Raw genomic sequence first — 23,200 nt, forward strand, 5'->3', positions numbered from 1 at the left:
TTATTTTTACCTCTGGAAATGCATCAAACCAAGTTGTAGCTTGGTATGCACTACAAAAAAAAAGGAACAAAAACCAAACCAACAGACCACCCCCCAAACATGAAAGGAAGTATATATACTACAAACTACCTTACAAAAATAGGTGGGCAATACATGCTTTCTTCTAGTCAGTCAGTTATCAGGAATTATCAGTTGATACAGAAGCAGCTGCCAGCCTTTTCATTCCCCCTTTGATGATAACAGGACCACCAAATTTGAATCTGGCCACTTATTACCAGAATGTAATAATAAAATGTAGCAGTATGCAATAGTAAAATAGTACTTCTTTAATAATGTTTTTAAAGTTCATACAATGACTGAATAAGGCTGGATTTCTTTTATTAGTCTTAAATAAGAGAGATGGTATAAAACAAACCATGGCAAACTAACACCTTGTAAAACCACACAGTATTATGTACACTTTACTATCTCATCACATTCACCCTAATTTGCCCTAGTGACAAGAAACCATATGTAGCACCTGTCAAGAACTTTTATTTGTACAGCTTTTGTAGTTTCTCAAAGGGAGTGCTTTTTATAAGGTTTTCTGTCCTTGCTATGAAACAAGAAGAGCCTAGAGAATTTTCTTTAATCCTATAGAGTTAACACCAGCCTCTTCCTAGCTCTGCTTCCAAGCCTGTGGTGGCAACAGGCACATTTTATCAAGAGTCAAATACACCATGGTTACCTAAGGTGTTAGTGCCCAGCATCAGAGAAACATTTAAAGCAAACAGAAAAGGAAAAGGATTAAAGCACTCAATATTCAGCACCTAGATTTAAAGGGAAGATACTGTAAGACAGGAATATCTCAGGCAAATTACTAAAAAACATAAAAAGTGGGCATGTTCAAATGAGAGAAAACAGAATCAAAAACATCTTCCAGCATACAGTCAGAGAACATGGATTTGGTAGATTTGTGGTACAAGCAGTGAGAAGACAACTCCTTTGCAGATAGCTAAAAACATTTAAGAATGAGAAACTTTATATAGGAGTTCATGATGTTTGTAAATGAAATAAAATTATACAAAGCAGAAAGCTACTTATTTTAAAAAATATTCCCACAACCTCTTGCCACTCCCTGCTTTTGTTGTTCTAAGGGTGCAGAAGAAGGAAAACACCCAAATGAGTAACTAAAAAACCTCTCCCATTCCTACAAGATAGCTCAGTTTCCATCTCCACAGTGTCCTTTGGTCATGCCTAAAAGATGAGCAGAGTAGAGGATGGCCTTTCACACTCAAAAAGTGCTGGAGTTTCAGGAGCAGGTGCTTGATCAAATGAAGCTTGACCAGTTCAAGAAACTCTCTTAGCATGTCATCCAGTTATGTTTGAATATTAACAGAAAAAAACCCCATAGAGCAAGTGAATAAACCTGGTGTATTGGACTGACCCTGGCTGGATGCCAGATATCTACCAAAGCCATTTAATCACTCCCCTCTTTTGCTGGACAGAGAAGAGAAAACGTAACAGAAGGTTAAGGATCAAGGTAATGCCAGGGAAAGAACACAATAAATTAGATTGGCAAAGACCTCTGAGATCCCTGAGTCCAGCCTATGACTGAACACCACCTGGCCAACTAGACCATGGCACTGAGTGCACATCCAGTATTTCCTTAAATACCTCCGGGTACAGTGACTCCACCACCTCCCTGGGCAGCCCATTCCAATATCTAATCACCCCTTCTGTGAAGAATTTCTTCCTGATATCCAACTTGAACCTCCCTAGGTACAGCTTGAAGCCATTTCCTCTTGTGCTGTTGCCGGTTGCTTGAGAGAAAAGGCTGACCCCAACCTGGCTACAGTCTCCTTTTTTTCTGGCACTTGTAGACAGTGGTAAGATCTCCCCTGAGCCTCCTTTTCTCCAGGCTAAACACCCCCAGCTCCCTCAGCTGCTCCTCACAGCCCTTGTGCTCCAGACCCTCCACCAGCTCCACTGCCCTTCCCTGGACTCACTCCAGCCCCTCAATGTCTTGCTCACAGTGAGGGGCCCAGAACTGGACCCAGCACTGGAGGTGTGGCCCCAGCAGGGCTGAATACAGGGGGACAATCCCTGCCCTGCTCCTGCTGGCCACACTATTGCTGATACAGGCCAGGATGTATGAGCCTTCCTGGCCACCTGGGCACACACTGGCTCATGATCAGCTGGATGTCAACCAGCACCCCCAGGTCCTCTTCCATCAGGCAGCTTTCCAGCCACTCTGTCCCCAGCTTGCAGCTCTGCATGGACTTGTGGCGACCAAAGTGCAGGACCCAGCACTTTCTCTTACTGAACCACCTACAACTGGCCTTGTCCCATTGATCCACCCTGTCCAGGTCCCTCTGCAGAGCCTTCCTACCCTTGAGCAGATCAACACCGACCCAACTTGGTTTGGTGGAGATCACTCACCATTTACTGTCACAGGAAAAACAGGCCTAACTTGGGGAAATTAACTGAATTTATAACAAGTCAAATCAGAGTAGAACAATCAGAAATATAAAGTAAATCTTAAAATGCACTTCACTCCCAAATTCTCTACTTTCTCCCCTCCCAGCAGTGCAGAGAACGAGGAATGAGGGCTGTGGTCAGTTTGCCCCACATTGTCTCTCCTGCTCCTTTCCCCTCACACTCTTGCTTCAGTGTGGGGTCCTTTCCCTGGGACAGTCCTCCAATGAACATGTTCACTGCTCCAACATGAGTCTTTGTCCTGGCATCAGCTGGGATAATTACTTTTGTTCCTAGTGGCTGGGTACAGTTCTGTGTTTTAGATTCAGTATGGGAATATGTTGATGTTTTAGTTCTTGCTGAGGAGGACTTATTCTAACTTAAGGACTTCTCAGTTTCCCATGCTCTGCCAGTGAGCAGCTGCACAAGAAGCCAAGAAGGAGCACAGCTGGGACGTGAAATGGCCCAAGGGATATCCCATCCCATACCATATGGCATCATGCTCAAGACATAAACTGGGGGAGTTGGCAGGGAGGGGCCAATTGCTGCTTGGGGACAGGCTGAGCATTTGTCAGCAGGTTGTGAGCAACTGTTCTGCTGAGCACCACTTTCTTCTCAAGTTTTGTTCCCTCCCCTCTTATTTTCATCACTATTGTTATTATTTTTTATTTTATTTCAATTATTAAGCTGGTTTTATCTCAACCCACAAGTCCCTTTTTCTGATTTGCCCCTCATCCCACCAGGGCCAAGGGGGTATATGTGTGTATGGAGGGAGCAATGGCATGGTACTTATTTGCTGTCTGGGTTTAAAGCACAACAGCCCTTCTCATGGGCTACACTTAATTAACTGCTCAAGCATGAGTTCCTTCCACAGGGTTCAGTCTTTCAGGAACTGAGTGCTCCAGCACAGGTACTCCATGGGGTGACAGGTCCTGCCTCCTCATGCATCCACCTGTTTTGGTGTGGGGTCCTCCAGGGCCTGCAGGTGGATCTCTGCTCCAACACCAACCTCCTGCCTTACCATGATCTTCACTGCAGGCTCCAGGGGAATCTCAGCTCTGTCACCTTCAACACCTCCTCTTCCTGCTTCTTCACCTTGGTGCCTGCAGAGCTGTTCCTCCTACATAGTCTCATTCCTATCTTCACCTACAGTGTCATTGCACAGTTTTTCCCCTCCTTCTTGCTGTATGTACATCAGAGGTGCTACCACTGTCACTGGTGGGCTCAGCCTTGGCCAATGGTGGGTCTGTCTTGGACCAGCTGGCATTGGCTCTGTTGGACATGGGAAAAGCTTCCTTCTCATGGGAGAAGCACCTTCTCACAGCAGCCACCCCTGCAGCCCCTCTGCTAGCAAAACCTGGTTACAAAACCCCAACATTTTTGGATTTTAAGACTAGAATACTAGACATACCACTTGTTCTTTTATCTCCCTTTTTGCCAGACTGATGTACAATGCATCAGTTGAAGAAAGTGAAAGTAGACATAGGACAAATCTTAAAAAGGGAAGTGTTGAGAGAAGACAATGTGTAGTAACGTCTTGAAAGCAGATGCACTTTACCTGGAGGCAGCAGTTTCCCATTCCAAAACCCATAGCATCCATATATATGTAGTCTGGCTTAGCTGCCTTTGCTGCTTCTCCATCATCATTAGGAAATGTTTCAATGAAAGGTGATGGCGTGTTCTTATCTTTAAATACTGTGTGGAAAATACAGGCACTCAGTAACTCAGAGCATGAGACTAAACAATCACTTTGAAAAAGAACAAAGGTAAGACTGAATTTACTCACTTGGTACATTTATCACAACCTTCTCTCCTCTTCGGTGTCGAATGTTTCTAGTCAGTGTACTACAACAAAAGAAAAAGTTTTTTGAATGATATGAAATTTTCTCTTTATGGAAATATTTTGGCACCTACTTTCTAAATAATTTTTAGGGTTTCAGAATGTCAAATTTCTATTTATTTTGAGCACTCTCCTTCAGGATGCTTCTTTTCCTAGTTTTAAGATAGACTGTAAAAGATACAACCCTGAATTTTTCTTCAGTAAAGTCAGTCTTATTTTGATGGACTTAACAGTAGTATACTAAAAAAAACAGTAAAAGGCTACAGACCTGAAGAAGACAAGGCCAAGTTAAAAGGTATGCTCAGTTTTAAAACAATGATTTTTATTGGCCAAAGTCTCATTTTACAGTGAGAAGTACATTTCACAGTAACTAGGGCAAGCCACTGGTTCAGAGATGTCAGTGTGACATACCTTAGGGAGAGCTGGATTAACCATGATGGAAGCATTTAGGCACAGGACTTCAAACTGGAAACAATTTTGCAGTAGCAAAATCAACACTTTTTGCCCCATAACAGTGTGAACTATTATATAAAGTTCCTCTAGCTTAACAACTAATTTTCTTAAGACACTTTGAAAAGAAACTACATGTCATCAGAACCACTTCTATTCAAGTCCTTCTGATATCTGCAGCAACCAGCTACAGTGTTCTCTATTCCAGTAATGTAAAGAATTTGCAGATATGTCTATGATATTTAGGTAGAGACAAAATATTTGATTTCTCAAATTTTCCAAATATTCTTACCTAAATCTAGGATGTTTATTGATGGCTTCATCTGGAAAAAAGAGTGATTTTGAAGCTCCTCCTTCTACTGGTGTTGGCATATAATCTGGCAGTGTAAACCCAGGACAGCCTAACCTATGTAACACAACAATGAGATCCAAGCTGTAATGAAAACAGACTGTGATTTTAGAATGGTCAGATAATCAGAGATTAGGATTCTAGTAGACAGCCAGCCAACAACCACCTTCCACAGTAGTTAACACAGCCTTTTTTTAAAAGAAACCCCGCTAGTCTATCATTAGACAGGAAACAAGGACATTTTCAGTTGTTGAAGCAGGAAACTTCAGTACTATGTGGGGTACACACACATTTTAGTGTGTTAGTGCTTGTTATTAATACTGACATGTAGCTGCATTCCGTGCTTCAAAGTTTATCTTGAGGACACAGGTTGACTGCCAAAGACAATTATCCAGCCCTACTCATAACCATCTACCTTTTTTAAAAGATATGCTTAACCAACTCTGTAAGAATTAGAGGTAGTTTCAAGTGGTACACATGTCCTAAGTCTTATAACACTTCTAGAACGCTGAAAACCCCTAAGAGACGAAAGTCATAAAGCAAAGAAAAATTGCAGCTATTAAGTCTAAAATGCTGACAGATATGCAAGCTAATCAGAATACACCCCTCCCCTTTGGGAAACTCCATTTTAAGTTTCAGAGTCACCTGAAACAAGAATAAGCTCTCAAAAGAATATCTGACAAGGCTGAGGTAAAGTAGCAGATGAGTTTCTCCATGTTGAACAGTAAAAAGGGCAAAGATTGTGTTGAAAGGCTCTAGTATTTGGATAGTTTAAAAAAGTTAGCTGATAAAATTACAAACTACTCAAAATATGAGGAAACACACTTCTGAGATTATTATTTATGTTCAATACTGTTTCTTCTTCCTGGTTTCAGTAAGTTGTCCTACAACTTGTAAAGCCAGCTTCATCACCTACCTAAGTGCTACACTGTAAACTGCATCCCTCCAGTCCCCAAGAAAGAAAACAACTTTCTGGCCCTGCAGTGGCAGCTCACAAATTTAGGAACTAGGGACACCTATTTAGTATCTACGCTATAATTTTTTAATATTTAAGCATTTTCAAACAGTTCACTTTTAAATGAATTATTTTGATTTGAATAAGCTTACTTCTTTACCTTTCTTCTGTCAGCACTCTTACAAGTTTTTTTGTCTTTTCAGTTGCACAGATTTTAATATATACATGTGTACATGCCCAGATGCACACAGGCATACATACATGTTATTGTAGAGACAATGTGGCAAAAAACTTCAACCCTATGAAACCTCAGAAATACATGTTAGCAAGACTTCAGTCAAACCAACAAGGACTTGAATGGGAAGACAGCAAAAGGCAGAAATAATAAACTAAATTAGGCTAGCCTAGGGAGAGCAATCTCTGAGGGATGAAAGTATGTTTGGAATGACCCGTAAGTCATAAACAAACTACATTTTATTACTTACTGGCTTTCACTGAAGTCCAAAGTACTGCTCCTACAGTGATGTAAAAAGTATTTATCTGTATCTACAAAGGGATTAACAACTCCTCTCCCTGTATTCCCTGCATGACTGGGTCCAAAATTTATTAAATGACATAATGTACCTGTAAGGTTGCAGGGAAACCTGCAACTACTGATAACTACTTAGCCACTGGAATTTAAATAAACTTTTATTACATCTAGTATAACTCTAATAAAGTGAAAGTAAATTTTGTCAAAGAATGTTCTTAAAACAGCATTTGTGGGGCATTATGCAGATATTTTGGCACCACTGCTGCAAAGGCATATTTTGTATTGTTCCTCCTCTCAGCAAGAATTTTGGGCTATTGCATTCTGTATTACACAAGAAACTAGTCAGTAAGGCCAGCTGCTTCTCTCCTACCGCAGAGCAACTTTTATACCATTATAAGCATAACTATCTTCATTCACTTCACTGAGCAGGCTAGTTAGAACAAATGTAATAAATCTCTGCCTAGAATTGTATTTCAATAGAATGTCACAAAATACAGTTTCTCCTAGATAATGAAGTTCATTCTAAACTTAATTTCTTCAAGAACTCCTTTACAACAATAAAAAGGATGAAATCTATCCTTTGTAAGGGTATTATTAACCCAGGAGAGATGCTCTCCTTTCTGGATTCAGTAAGTAGAGTATTGTATAATAGAAGTACTAAGTCCAGGTGCCCTAAACTACCAGACGCTTGCATGTACTTTAGTGAAAAAATAGTATTAAAATTGATCATGTTGGCCATGTTTTGCAAAACTGCTACTCATAAAGAACACAGTTTGTAAAACAGGTAAAGATAAACCTTTTCTATATAATTTTCTCTATCAACTCAAGGTGGTAGACTACTCTTTACTTAGAGGTAACACTTTATGTTACAAATATTCTGTATTCTCTCCTAATACAAAATCATCACAGGTTAGAAGCAACCTAAAAATTTAAAAGATGCTTATTTGCTTGTCTCATTGCAATAAAAATTTTAGGAAACATGACTGGAACATAAAAGCCAAAATACTTTAATAAAATAATGTTTTTCTGTATTCATTGAACAGTTTAGCTATATGCAATAAGGAGAAAAAGTGTATAAGGAGAACAGGGAACATGGCATTACACTTCAACAACCATGTCACCTTGGAAATGATGTCACTGTACAAACAGCCTCATTTTCTTTGAGTACAGAAGCAGCCTCTTGCCGTCTTTTCCTCATGTTGTCTTGCACAGTGTTGAATTCAGACATGGTTCCCCCATATGGCTGTCCAGGTGTTCCTTCAATCATGTAACTTCCATATTCTGGTCTCCAGAGTGTTGGGTGACTGTAATGAAAGAAGAGCCACTGATGAATTATTTGTGAGAATTTCAGAAATTAATACCACTTGCAAGAAAAATCTCCTAGTATTTGACAGAGGAACACAGCGTATCTTCCAATGCACCTCACCTTCAGGAAGTGGTGAAAAGAAAGCAAGGTGCAGTTTGGCAGTAATAGTGTTGCTGTGTAGTACAATACCCAGGATTTGCCTACACCAAATTGCAGTCACCCTTAGCATCTGTCTCAAGCTTTGTTTCTTGGGGTTTTAACCAGAACCAGAAAATACAGATCACTGCTGCTTTTCCACAGGAGAGGATAGGGAAAAACTTCCCTGCCATTCTTACATCTACACTTCTAGTTCTTCCAAAAATGGGAGAGTGGTCCTACAGACAACAGCCTTCCCCTATACAGCCCTCACTTGCTCCTCTAGCCAAGAGATACAGGAGCAAGTACACATGCACATGTACTTTATGGGACATGGATTACTGCATGCACACAGACACAAAATCAGAGCAAGACAAAACAAGTACCCAAATTGCAACTTCCATGGGTTCACCATTACATTCTCCTTTATCTCAAAGCATAATAATTTCAAAGCAAAAGTGCATGGACTGCCTGCAAGTGTGCTCAAAAGCTTTCACTTCCTGACCCCCAGATTTATCTGAAAATATCAGTATCTGTGGTTTACAGTTTTACCAATAGCAGACTTGCATGTGAAGCCAGGTTAACAAAATTTTGCACAGCATCATAACAGGAGGGTTAAAAAAAAAAATCTGGAAACAGCTACTCACTTGGGGTTTACCTTCTCCCCCTTGTCTTGCAGTGTTTGAAGAACTTCTTCACCACAGAGTAACAAACGCACTTTCTTATTTTCATGGTCAAATTTTACCAACATATATTCCACCTTGTAAATAATAAAATCAAAACAAACAATTAAAAGTAAGGTTTTTTCAGGCACAAAAAGATTGGCATGCAATTTTAAGCATCAAGTGAAATAAAAAGATATGTTTCACACTGAACTTAACGAATGTTCAAAACCATTACTAACTACAAATGCAGTAAGCAGTACTGGCAAAGATGGCTGCAGGCTTATTTCATCTTGAATAAAGACTTGAAATTCCTTGAAATTTCTTTCCTTCCATTTCTAACTGGAGACACTTCACCAAAAACATCCTGAATTTGTACTTGCCTCCACATTATTTCTAGACAGAATTAAGTTCTAGAATTATTCAGAATTATTTCAGAATTTTCAGAATTATTTCTAGAAGGAATTAAAACTCCATGCAAGCTATATACAACCCACAAACATTTCACTGTCATCCCATCAGTTACAGTCTCTGCTGCTGACAAAAAAAACCCCAAACAAGCAAAAAACCCCAAAGTTATTCTACAAGACATCCATTTACACACATCACTTGTTGGAGCTATTAAAGACTAGCACTGTGTCCCATTTGCACCACAGAAAGCCCACAGCTGCTGGTGACAGCATCAGTCCTGTCATTATGACACTCCAGCTCTTGGCACAGCACAGTGGTTTTCACCCCTGCTTGATTCAGCTTTGCTGCCACATTTTCTTCTCCTCCTGCCCAGCAGTGTACCTTGCCCCCAGAGCTCCAAGCTGCAACCCACGCGAGATGCAATAAGCCACTTGTGACAGCACTGCTGCATCCCAGCACTAGAGAATATGTTCCCCTAATAGACATTATCTGAAAGCAGCCAAACCTGGAACACCTCATCTCAAGCTTCCTGATCTCCATGCACACTTGCTGTTAAAGCTCCCATAAAGACTTTTAGAATGCTACCAGCTCAGCAACCTAACAGCTGCTTGGACCTTGTAGCCCTTCAATATTTATGGAGACACTCTATTTGCTAGCACCTCTAGGTCAGAGGATCCTTGGCAATGTTCTGGAAAGTGTAAAAGACAAACCAGCCCCCAGCTGTGATGTGTTGCCTACCATGTAAAAACAGAAGTCAACACATGGAAAAGCATTACCAGGGCACTGATAATGCTTTCAGGGCTTTCTAACCCCAGCTGGACCAGCGGTGACAGGCAGTGCCTTTTGTTGAAGGCTCTCGAACCACTGCCTCCAAGACTTACAGAAATCATCTAATTCAAATATCGACTTAGAGTGAAAAATTCAGACTGCAATTTCACAGCTACAACTGTCAGAGGCGCCCTGCGCTCCTCAGTTTCATTTTCCAACGCTGTCTAGAGCCACATCCCTCGGTATTTAACAAACGTGACTGCTCCAGTCCCAGGAGCTCAGACTCACATAAGATGCTCATGTGTTAAAGTTGCAGCATACCAACTCAGGGCAATTTCTATTTTGTACAGAAATCTGATGAAAATAGGAGAGCAGCTTGCCAAAAGACAGGGAACTTTTGCCATGTTTTACAGCACACTCTAAGTAGATTTGTGGTTTTCATGTTCTTTGTTTGCTTCAGTGTCCGTGGAAGAGTGATTGCTTACTACTGTGACAAAAAATATAATCCTTGTTTGGGATTTGTGATTAAATCACAAGCAGTATTATCCAAGAGTGTTTTAATTCTACAGAATCTGATCAGAGGCAAAATCTGGAGGGACTCACCCACCAATTATACACATTTGCTGTATGTTTCCTAAGATCAAATTTTAATCTCCTAGAGAAAAAAAAAATAAAATTCTGGTTTCTGTGCAGATTGCACTTTCTTGCATGGTATATTTTGTCAATTGTGTGTATTATGCCACAATAATCTACTTGACATTACTACAGATTAGAGTCAATCAGAACACAGTTGAGCACTGATTTAATTATTGACCAGCACCAGTCTCTCCAGTGTCACTTGACCTTGAATATAGGAAAGAAACAGGGACTTCCAGTTTCTTACTACATTCAACATCATCTCCTGCTTTGTTAAAGTATCATTCTCACTAGGAGCTGGCCTAATCTAGAGAGGGTATGTGAGTCCACAGGTCTGAGTCATCAGATGGACACAGAATGAGCATCAAGTTCGCCACATCCCTGGCCTCCCCCATATTGCCTGTGGGAGTGGGTAGCAGAAGGGAGAGCACAGGAACTGCAGCTGCTGTTGAGAGACCCAAAGTTGAACATTTGTCCACCTTTACATGAGTATGCTACTGTGATTAGCCTCCTGTCCTAGAAATCCCTCTCCAAATGTGGCTGTAATGAGCTGGTGGAGAGAACACTGAATTTCTCTATAAACCAAATTGCAAGTTAAAAAAAAATAAAATTCAAAATTGTAAAGAAACACTAAGTCAAGAAGGCAAACCCCAGAAAATCAAAGTGTTTCATATTTCAAGTACAGTAGTGCATATATTGCATTTATGCATCTAGCTTTAGAAACAACTATTACTTTTGCCTCCAGAAACACTGACTAAATCTTCAAAGCTGTCTTAACACACAGATGATCTGCCATTAATTTTAATAAGAAAAGAAAAAACTTCAGATGGCTGCCAACAGTTCCAAGTAACCCACAGAGTGTCTTGACAACAGAGGGACTGACTGAATGGGCATCCTTAAAGAATGGAATTTAGGCTCATCAAAAGATTTAGCCTAAAGCTACAAAGAAAGAAACAAGTTCAGAGTTCATACATTCTTACATTCAACTTCAGGTCATCATTCACAGACTTCTCACATGTTTTTTATCCACAACAAAGTTCAGAGAAACGCAGCCAAGCTGAGACAATCAGCATGCCTGGCAGAGATTCCAGTCCAAAGGCCAAATATGAGGGGCTTCACCCAACATCCATAATTCATTATTTTGCTGAGCTCTTTAGAGTTCACTTTTCTCTATAATTTTAACTAGGCTCCTTAGCAAGAATCAAAATACACATCAGATCAAACTACTGATGCAGATGGCTGACCAGCAGCCTTGCTTAGAGCCAGGAGGACAATACACCCTGTCATGGCCACTCTGGACCCAAGTTTCCAGTCAGTGCTCTCACCGTGCAGCAAACCCCACACACCTCTGTCTTCTGGCTGGCACACGCTGCAAGGCTGCTGAGGACAAGATGTGGCATCCCAGCTCCTCCCTGCAGGCAGACAGACAATGCTTTGCACAACCTCAGTGGATGAATCTCTCTGACCACCCCTGCTCTGCCAGGCTCACAGAAGTTCTGTGGTACCTTACCAGGAAAAGGAACAACAGTATGGCCAGCAAGATTGCAAAGCAAAAGCCCAAAGTCCAGCCCCCCACCCTGTTCCGACACAGAGCAAGCTTAAACCAAATTATTGTTCACAGTTAAATGCATTAAAAAAGCAAATATGATCCTAGTTAATGCAAATACTTGGAGTATCAGAACTACTTATGAGCCAACACAAGGAAAAGCTGCTCTTTAGAGGTTTCCTTCCTCTTAATTACTTGCAATGTAACTGCATCTACAGAGTACTTCCATGCCAGCTCTGCTCCCCTCCGTTGCTGGATCTTCTCAAGAAACACTATGTTCCATTAGCTTGCTAGCACCCAGAATACTGCTCCTTCACCCACTATGACCTTTTCTCACAGTTGGCTACCAAGACAATTTCAGGCTTTTGAAAATTCTTTGATATCCCCTCTGTAAATACAAGTGAGACCTCGAGGCCTTTCAACTGTGGAGAACCACAACCATTCTCCATTCATTAAGTCAAACAATTGTGCTGGAGGCAAAATGAAAGACGACAGCTCTCTGGAAATGGGTAAGCATGTCTGAAATTGTTTGAATGCCTGAGTTGTTTGACCATAATTACACATATTATTTCTGCACAAGCAATGTTTCTTAAAAGTGAAGGTGTATAAAAACCAAGACATTAGGGGGTAATTCTAAGGCACAAGGAGGACCGAAGTTGTCACCTACGCCGGTGTTGTCCTAAATGTGGGCTTGTTGCCCTGTGTGCACAGCCAATGTACACACCAAGATGAGGTAGCTCTATTTAATCACAGACTCTTCGACATCAGAAGAGACCTTAAGGATCAGCAAGTCCAACTGTCAACCCAACACTGCCACTGTGGGCCCTAAATCACTAAACCATACCACCGAGCAAGACCTAGATGCCTCTTCAACATCTCCTCCAGGGATGGTGACTTCATCCCCTCCCTGCATAACCTGTCCCAATGCCTGACCACCCTAATGGTGAAATTTTTTTTCTAATGTCTAATCTGAAACACCCATGTTTCAACTTAAAGCTGAATATTTCTTTATTCTAACTTGTGCAAAGCAAGGAGCTAGGTGATAACCCACAAAAGCTTGCTAGCTCTCCTATCATCAAAGCTTTATATCATTTATACATTTTAGCAAAGAAATCACAGTTCACTGACTACAAGTTACGCATTTCTCTTATTAATTCTACTTTCTGTTGGTTAAATGATTCTCTTGCTTCTCATGCTAATTAGTCTGCATGCTCAGTATGTCTCTTGAGTTGGTGGGTTTCTTAAGTCAGTGGACCACAGAGGTGAGAATCTCTCCCTGTTGGGATTACCTTATACCCAGTTTGAACTGATCTCCACAGTTGCTGAGTTGGCTTTGTTAGTTTACTACTTATCTTGGGAGTTTTGCCAAATGTCCTTGTGGCCTGTAAATTCTGTGTCCTTTGTGCCCACTATCAGTAGTACAACCTTCTCCCCAAGCTTTGCTAACGTCTCTCCCTAGACCTAAGATCACTGAAGCGTGTTAAGCCCTAAATTTTAACACAGCAATTCTACTGACAAGTAATTTATCTTCCTAAGGCAGGAACAGCAACATATCATCGTCCAAATGCTTGCCTTGGCAGTGGTCTGCTGCCCAATATAAAAACCCACCCTTGCACACTCAATTTAACACCATCATGCTAACTACACAGGGAACAAAACCTGTCTAATAGATGGGAGCAAAGTCTCTTCTGTAGTGTTAAATGTTAAAATCCTTTTAACTTTCAAACTATGTGCCATGAGGAACTTCTGCCTATGAAAACATTAGTAAGCACAAAGTCTGGACCTTAGTAAGCTCAGAAGTAAGGTGCCAAGATTATATAATAGAAGAAAATAGTTTAGAAGAATGATTTGAAGAGAAGTTTTTTTTTTTTTAAAAAGAAAAGCAATGAAAAAAGCACTGCTTCATGTTTTCTGTGTGTGAAAAACAGTACCTGCATTATCCTTGTACCACACTCCTGACCACCCATCTCAAATGTGCATGTCTCATCCCTGAAGTGACCAAGGCCAGTTTGGATGGAGCTTTGAGCAACCTGGTGTAATGGAGGATGTCCTTGCTCAGGGCATGGAGTCTGACAACATTATCTCCAACCAATGATCACCATTGTAAGGCCCCTTACAACACAAACCATTCTGTCTAAATAAATTAGATCATAGGTGATCTAAATAAATCTGATCATAGGTGACTCACTGACCACTCTGTTTCTCAAGGACAATCTCAATGACAGCTTCTTTCTCCCTCCACTGGGCAGCTATTGCCACACATAACTGAAACAATTGTTAGCAGTCCCTCATATGAACCTTCTTTCAGGCCTGGAGCTTTAAGGGAAATTGAAAATTTTTCCTGAACATCCAATGAGGTCTCATGGGTATTGTTTACTGTTAACAAAAGCCACTACCAACATTTAAGTATTTTTGTGCCGTTTGCCTCATATATACCTAATGCCTATTGCCTTATATATGCAGTAGAAAATACCCTTTTCACTAGTTATTAAGCTCACTTATGGAAAAAAAAGTAGTTCTTCCATATCTTTATTCATCAGTTAATGCATCATTAAAATACCATTATCGTGAAATGACAGTCTAAAGAAGAACAAAGTTTTAATGATCTGACTGTTCAATAAAGAACCTCTGCCACGAGTTTTCAGTGTTAGATGGAAGAAGCAGATTATTTTCTGTAGGTACAAATACTTCTGATGGATGTAGAACACAATACCCAAGGTAGGTTGTTTTGATGTACTCATCTTCTCACCACTGATGTGATAAAGCATGGAGCTACAGAAATAAACAGCTGGTAATGTACCCTTAATGAAAGCTTTTCTATCTTACAATAAGTCTAATGCCCTCAGAAGCAAATTTCAGAGGAAAACAAGTTTGGAAGTGCCACAGAGGCTCGTTACCCTGTTTCTAGCCATCAAGCCCTCACACTGCACAGTGGCATGAGGCAAGCATTTCCACACTCATGAGATTACCATGGATGTTCTCTGCCACAGAAATAATTTCAAAAATCTGCAACAGGAGAACCAAGATTAAAATGTAATTCCCAAAATGCTTAATTTTGATCACGCAGATTGGAAGTGTCAATAAACAAAACACAACTCGTGTTTTACATTACAGTGACAATAATGAAAAAGTTAAGAACTGCTATCCCACATTATACATTATCATAGACAAAACAAAGAGGATGCAGAGGCTCTCAATCTCAGTCAACACACCCAGCCACAGTTAAGCACTCTTGCCTGTTCCCCTCCATGTGACAACATCAGGGCTGCTGATTTTTTTGTGCATGACACAACGTGACTAGAGGACCTTCTGCACACACCACAAACCAGGAAGCTGGGTTATTGAAAATTAAAATTGAGAAGTTATAACCTTTTGCATGATTTTAAAGAAATAAGATGTGGTGCATTTCAGAAAGAAGTGTCATCTTTGACTTCTGTACTATGTAACACCTGAGGCTAATATTATTAAAAAGACTAGGATCATGTTAACTTTAGATTTCTGCAGCAAAGACAACATTATTTATTCACCAGTGAAACAAAATGCTCCAAGTTTATAATTCACCTTTGGCATAAAAAAGAAAAATAAAAAACCTGAACAACCAAACATGCAACATCAACCATAAAATCTTTCTTGTACTAATCCTTCTGACTCACCCTTTCTCATACTGTTAACTAAAATAAGGCATCTGCATAGCAAGAAGAGATCCTGAGGGAAAATAGGAATTATAATAAAAAACGTCCCATGATAAAACCACAGCAATCCACCTGATATCCACAGAAGGAAATACACTGTGAACAGAATATTTTTTTATCAGAAATATACAAACAGTAGGCAATTTAAACTTCTCTTATTAAAATCTGAGATTGGGAAGGAGGAAATCAATGTTTATTATGGGGGCAGGTCAATATTTACTACCAACTGCAGCTTGCTTTGGGAAAAGCACTACTAAAAAAAACTCCTAAAAAAAAGCCCTAAAAATCCCCAACCAACCAAGACCCCGAACCTTCCAAACTGGTTTCCATTGATTAAAAATTTAAATTTTCAAAGAGTGTGTCAGTATCAACTACAATGAGTCTTGCACTGTCACATACACAGTGCATCTGGGAGTACAGCTCTCAGGTAGGTCACTGGTGCTGCACTACAGCCTTACATCATACACACACACACATCTTATAACCCAGCCACTGGAAAACCTAAGCAGAGGGAGATGAAGCAAAATTATCAGCCATCATGGGGTTAGCACACTGTGCATGTTTTGAGAGCTAGAGGGTTTAGTTTAGGTTTTCCCTGATGCCAGCATTAAAACCAGGCAGAAAAAGTAGTTTCATGGAAGGCAGTCAGTCGAAGTATCCAGGGAAGGAATAAACATGAAAACTCTTTAAGGGCACCTATCTTGCTCAAGTCAAAATTTAAAGAGTTACATTTCTGTGCATTAGTGTATTCCTTTTAGAGGTTGCATACATACACACTCATGGCTGTCAAGCAGCATAAGCTGATGCACTAAAATCATACCTTCAGACCCAGCCCGAGAAAACGCCACTATCTGAAACAGCAGGTATCCATACAAGAGGTGTGAAGGAAGCACTAAGTCTATCTGTAAATAAATAATTCCACTGTATCCTTATTTAGCCAAATAAAGCTCTGAGAGAAAGGGTAAATAAGCAGACATGTGACAAATAACAAAAACATTCACAAGTGCTGCTTCCCCCCAAGCTGCCAGTGGGTGAGCACATTGATTAAGACAGCTCCATGAGATGTATCTGCACATGTCACATTTGGCAGAGGCCATCATGAGGAAGTTCTGCATTAAAAATCAAAAATGCATTCTGTTAGGAGAATTTCACTGGGGCACAGGGAGACGAAAAGCGTTTGTCTTAAAATGACAAGAATGCAAAAAGAAGACTTCAGGCTGCCATTAGCTTTAATATAGGCACAGGATTACCAAGAAAAGCTTTTAAAAATGTAATTTCTGCACACTGGTATACTGCAGCAGTTTGTACAAAGTGAGACTGTGAGATCATCATAGTACTAATGATGAATCTGTATAATGACTTGGATGAATATTTTTAAAAGACCATATAACACTGACATTCTGGAAAATGCAACAACTATTTTTTGCGATTCTGTTTTATTTATAACACGTAAAACAAAGAGCTAGTTAGAAAGTTTCAGATAAACATTAAAGAAACCCCACAACTCGCTATACAATTATCTAAGTGGTTTGGATAGATGGACAAACATCTTGCATCATGTAAAGTTTAAAGAAAGTGTAATAAACTGTCTATTCTTGTTGTTCATGTAAGTCAATGTCTATCTCATCTTCAAAGCTATCATGTAGCATCTTGTTCCACAAGGCATCTAGGCTTTGTAAAATAAGTAATTATCTTAAAAGTACATCTGCTCTTCTGGCCCATTAGGTTAGCCAAGTTTCTTGTAAAATAAGAAATGAACACTACCTTTCTGTACACCATGATGCTCTCTCAACGTTCTCATTCATCAGTTCTGGTCCTTTCTTATCTCTTTTTGAACATTTTTAGGCATGTATATCTGTCTCTCACCAAGCCTCACTGGTTGTCTTTTTAGCAAAGAGATGATGAAAACTTGCTCTTTGTACATTAGGGATAGTACCTGTACTTATTTTATGCAGCTGGTGAGCTAGATTCACCACTGCTAAAAAATGCCCTAGATTTTGTTCCTGGTTTTAAAAGGGTGACAGGCAAACTGGAGCCTCAAACCAGTGCATCTGAACCCAAATTCATTTCCTTAATATGCAGCAATAATTTTACCAATCTGAAGTTCTGCAGACTGTAATGTAAAATCTCCAATCATACCATTTACAGGCTGCTACTGCCCTGGAAACACCCAAAACCATAACAGGCTAGAAACTGTAACTAGACACTAATGCAATAGCTAGTTCCCTGGGAAGAATCACTCAAGAGGAAATACAGCTCTTTTCACAGCCTAGGCTTTCATTAAGAAAAAGGAGAAAGCTTTCAAGAGAGTCATGCATCTTCTAATCAGAAGCAACACCTTTGGGACATTCTGGTAAGAAAACTCTGGCTTCTCCTAGCTCCTGAGAAGGGCTGCTTTGCTTCTTGCATGAGGAAGTGCTGATTAGCACATGTTCATTTTAGTTCTCATTTAACTTATTTACACAGTATAATTCAAAAACTAAAAGATAAGGAGAGAAATTAATTGAGTGTACAGAAGAAAGATCAAAAGAAGCTTAAAGAGGACTGAGAAAGAGGTAAAAGGAAGGAAAGAAAACAAAGAACCAAAACCAAACTAGAATTAATTCAGTAAGACTTCAGCTTGCAAGCAGTGCAGTGGTACATTTGTCATGCTGCCTCATACACAGCATTATCAAATCTTTATTTAAAGGCCTCAAATTTTCACTTCAAGTTGCTATTAAGAAAACAACTTTTAAAAAGCTGAAGATGCTTACTGTGTGCTATGTCCCTACACTGATGGGAACAAGACTCATACACAACAAAAGTGTCATTATGTCCAATTTCACTAAGCAAGGCTGAGCAAGTCAGATTCCTACTTCATTCACTTGTACACGTACTTTAAAATAAAACTGTCATGTTTTGCCCATGCTTGTTTTCTAAATCTCTTCCTTCTGAGATCTCCTTCAGGCACGCCTTTCTCAGAATTTTCTTATGCTGAAACAGCTCTTTGTCAGTCTTTACAGACTGTGGCAGACAAGTGTCACATGCACATGTGAATACACATGGATATGTAGTTTGGTGTGAAATGCTGTGACTCTACACTTGTGTGCACGCTGAGCACAAAGCAGCAGCAGTGAGCCCTGCCAAGGGCCAGCCATTCCACTTGCCTGATCCAAGTGTCCGCATTAAGCTCCAAAGGGAAATTTAAGCAAGACCCGTCAGTTAGAGGAATGCAATCAGCAGACAAGAGGTGCTGAACAGCACAGGAGACTAATAATACACTGGCACAGAAGGGAGCTTTTTGGGATAAAAACTGGGAAGCAGCAGAATAGGCTAGCATCTGCCAAGCTGCACAAACTAATTGTTTCAGATAGTATCTGCTAACTGTACTGGAGTTCTGAAACAGTACTGAAAAGGTTTTTGATTCTGCTGCAAAAAAATAAAAAAATAAACAATGATCACAACTCCGCAACCTGGAGGTCAAGCATACGTTATTGGAAGGAAGAGGAAGATGAGAACACAAGGAGATTGTTGTTAGCATGACAGGGTCTCACCAGCAGATGTAATTGTTGCCTAAATTTTGTGAGCATTAAGGCAATGATAGTAGGCGGAGTTTGATGAGGGATAATGAGACAGTTCACTGTTTTGTATTTCCACAATCAGGAGAAGTCAAGCATAAACAGGGAGGTCAACTGTCAGTTGAGGTAGAAGGATGATTAAGAGGCAGAAGACCTTTACCTGCAAATGCAAATTTAAGGAGGCCTTTAGAAAGCTTTTTTTAGAGCAAGACTTACTCTGTTACATATTTGGTAGGCTTTTGTTTTTTACCATTGCAAAGGCTTCATGGTTGTGGAAAATGGAGTAAAAAAGAACTTACCCCAAAACAGACAACAGCTCTTAGTTCTAGTAACACAGCAAGCAATAAAAGAGCTGACTTTTCCAAAGGTAGCAGAACCAGTGTTTTGACCTTTACAGCTCTTTATTCTGGAGAGGATGGGAGCACCAGGGAATGCTACCCTGCAATGTAAGCTGTGATGCTGTCTCACTCCCCTCAAAACAGATGCCACCATCATGCTCTGTTAGCACTTAGCCTTAACACTCCTGTCTTACACCCAAGAAACACTACATGATAATTCCCCACAGTTTCATTCCCTTGGCACCCCAGAGAATGGTGTCCTTAGGAGGTTACAAGCACCCCAAGGGACCTCCACAGCTCTGTAATGAATCTTACAACACACACTGAGAAGTGGGAGTCCTAATGAAAACAAAACCAAAGCAAAGGCTGGTATCTACACTAGTGAGCAAACACAGTATTTCCTTTACACAATGGCATCACTTAGATGGAGAACAACCTTTCAGGTATTCGCACGTACACCCTGAAAGACAAACTCAGCATGTGCTACAGAAGTTGAGTCTTTTCTCATAAACATTTCTTAAAAAAATATACAAGATAGATTTTTCACTAAACACGGTCACAGAAACACAAAAGTAATTTTGTTTATTCTGATTTTATCTCTACCACTACATGAGGGCTGTTATCTTCATTCTTGATTTCTATCTTCAAGAAATTTTTAAAACAATTAAACACCCTCAGGCTATGACTTTATACATGAAGGTCAAAGTGCAAACAAGACTTTTTATTAAAACAGTCCAATTAGTCAGTTGATTCATCTAAGCTGCATATAAATGTGGCGCCACTTTCTAACAACTAGGTTATCTGAGAGGAAAAATGGAAAACAAATGTGCTGCCCTCCACATTAGCATATCTACAGCACAGCTCAAGTATGCTACAGACTGAGGTAGTTTTGTGTTTGCACAAGAGCAGACTGGCTACAAGTACCTGGTCCATTAATACACTCTTAAATGCTATGTTACATAAAAATATATAACCACATAACACAGCAGAACAAAATTGCCACACCTGAGTTTATTAGCATTTGCTAAAATGAAGAGGTAGACAGTGAACCAGGTTACCTGACCTTCTCAGAATGTCCACAGACATTTCTAATACAGCTCTCAGCTCCTTACCAAAATAATGTCTGCAATGATACTGCTCTTAAAATCTTGCCTCTCGCCACACTGGGGCATGGTAGAAGAGAACTGTGAATCTCCTTTGACATCATGCTCCACTATTTATTGAGCATAAGCACTTTGTTCAGTAGGGTCCCTGGGCCAAAGGAAGAATGAGGCTCCCAGAGTCTAGCCTTACCATACATCTGAGATTACCAAGCGATCAGCTGTGGGTGCTGCAGGGGCTGGCTGTACTCGACCCTTTCCTCCACACATTCCTGGTACTTTCCTCACATTAAGCAGAGCTTGTTGGGCCTACCTGTGAAAGAGCTGAAGCTCTGCTGAGAAAGCCAACCACCCTAAAAAACTGAATAGAAAAAGAGTTTTCTCCGGGGTAAACTTTTTGAACTCAGCTGGCCAGTAACAACACAAGGCAGGCAGCAGAAATAGGAGCCTGGAATACAGGGAAGGAAGCTGAACCAGCTTGCTAGTAGATCAGCCTTAACTATCTTGTGAAATCTCACCCTGAGAAAGCAAGGACAACTAAAATCTAACACCCATTGAAAAATGAGCACCATCTCTTAAAGATTAATGAGAAAACCCTTGAGCTAAGTCTCAGAGCAACAAGAAGACTGTTGATATTCCTGGACTCAAGACTGTGAGGCTCTTTTGTCAGCATAACTTTAGCCATACAAGACATGTGGGAACACAAACGTCAGACAAGGATAGATAAAAGTGTATTTAAACTTTCTGAGTGCACACCACTCTAGGTGCAAAACTCTGTGGTGTAGACTACATATACTTTCATTAAACAGATTTTAGAAGCCAAGCCCCTGCTCACTCATGGAAGCAACTTCTGGGCGCTGACACTTGCCCTACTATTATGTGAATTATAAAAGGGGTTCATTTAAAGACAGAACTTCTCTCAGAGTGCACGCATTGAGAAGAGTGAACAGCATTCTCCTCTGGCAAAGAGCATCTGTGAACAGCTGCTATTACCTGAACGAAGTTTTCTTACAAACGCCTTTGCTGTTCAAAAAGCAAACTGTACATGAGACAGAGGTGCAATGGCCAAGTCCCCACATTGCCTGTATCCTACTCTGCTCTTCCAACTTCCCTGCAGCTGCATCTAGAACACCTTCAACTGACCAATGCTGGACTTCACCAACACCACGGACAAGGACAGCTTCTAGCACAGCATGTGAAGCTGCTCCGTGTCTCCTGGGGAACTGATGAATAGAGGAGGCAGCCTTTGCTCCTTGCAGAGTGCCGTCAGGCTGTGGCACAGATGAGTGCAGGTTTACAAGGCAGCACACCCAAGACCTGTGACTAAAGTTATGGTCCTCGGGCACAAAGCACCTGTAACGAAGTTCAAGTCATGACCCGAGCGATCATCCTAAACCTTGTTCAGAAGGCAGGCTAACTCGTACCAAACTCCCAGGAAACTGGGATAAAGCAGGGCTCTGCAGGTCCCTTTCTCGCAGGGATACAGGAGGAACGCGGTGACAGGGCTGCCACTGCAGAGCCGCCCGCCCACTCCCGCTCCTGCTTTCCTCACTTTCCTCCCAAAAACTGAGTCTGTGTCCGAGCAGGCACTGCCTTGGACTCGAGACATAGACATGCTTTACTCAGACTCATCGAGAGAGCATAAACAAACTCCGGAGCAGGAGCGAGTGCTGCCGAGCATCGCCGTCCCGGGGATACACCTCCCGAGGGGCTGCCCGGGCAACCGAGTGGTGCCAGGCGGAAACGCTCAAAGTTGTTCTGGCGTTTCAGAACCGCGGTACCAGCGGGGCAGCCGTGCTGCGCAACGAGCTGCGGCGAGCGGTGCGTGTGCGCGAGGTAAACAAAGCCCCACCGGGCAGCCGCAACGTCCCCTCCCGCCGGGCCACCGCGGCCGAGCGCCCGGGCCCGCTCCAGGCAGCACGGCCCGACCCGCGCCGCACCGGAACGGCACCTGCGCCCGCGACAGGGGGGGCGGAGGCCGTGGCGGAGGCCGCGCTCGCAGAGGTCTCACCCACCTCGTCGCCCCACTTGAGCACGTCCTTGTGGCGGTCGCGCAGGGCGCGGTAGATGTGGAGGAACTGGAGGATGCCGTGCCGCCGCACGTGCTCCGCGTACCGCCGTGTCTCCTCCCAGCTCAGCGGCGAGCCCTGCGACAGCAGCCCCATGCCGGCTGGCAGGGAGAGAGGGAGGCAGGCCGAGGAGGCGAGCGGAGCAGAGCGGGTGCGCTCGGTGCCGCGGGTGCGCTCGGCGCCGCGGCGGCGGGACCGAGCCCGGCGCCGCACGTGACGGTGGCCGCGCGTCAGGGCCGTGACTCAGCACTTTCCGCCGGCAGGCGCCGCCCCCGCCGTGCCGGGCGCGGGGCTGAGCGCGGCCTGGCGGCCCCGGGCGCTCTCGGCGCGGAGCCGCCGGGCAACGAGCGAGGGAGCGAGTCCGGAGAGGCAGACTCGGTCACCGGCAGCAACCGTG

The 23,200-nt window shown here is 41.8% G+C and overlaps 1 protein-coding gene across 2 annotated transcripts in view; it reads right to left on the reverse strand.

Moving 5' to 3' along the window:
* The window catches only part of GCLC (glutamate-cysteine ligase catalytic subunit), a 36,922-nt gene extending 13,927 nt beyond the window's left edge, over positions 1-22,995 (reverse strand). Inside the window, exons 1-6 of one of the 2 annotated variants that reach the window (XM_066547310.1) lie at positions 22,750-22,995; positions 8,672-8,784; positions 7,705-7,887; positions 5,040-5,180; positions 4,244-4,302; positions 4,016-4,152 (exon numbers count right to left, since the gene is read on the reverse strand). In XM_066547310.1, the coding sequence (XP_066403407.1) occupies positions 4,016-4,152; positions 4,244-4,302; positions 5,040-5,180; positions 7,705-7,887; positions 8,672-8,784; positions 22,750-22,899 (783 nt within the window). In that variant the 5' untranslated portion in view covers positions 22,900-22,995. The remainder of the gene's footprint in view (positions 1-4,015; positions 4,153-4,243; positions 4,303-5,039; positions 5,181-7,704; positions 7,888-8,671; positions 8,785-22,749) is intronic. The other variant, XM_066547311.1, reaches the window with a different exon arrangement.
* Positions 22,996-23,200: the final 205 nt, after the last annotated feature.

Source organism: Molothrus aeneus, chromosome 3 (genome assembly GCF_037042795.1).
Source record: "Molothrus aeneus isolate 106 chromosome 3, BPBGC_Maene_1.0, whole genome shotgun sequence".
Lineage (NCBI taxonomy): Eukaryota > Metazoa > Chordata > Aves > Passeriformes > Icteridae > Molothrus > Molothrus aeneus.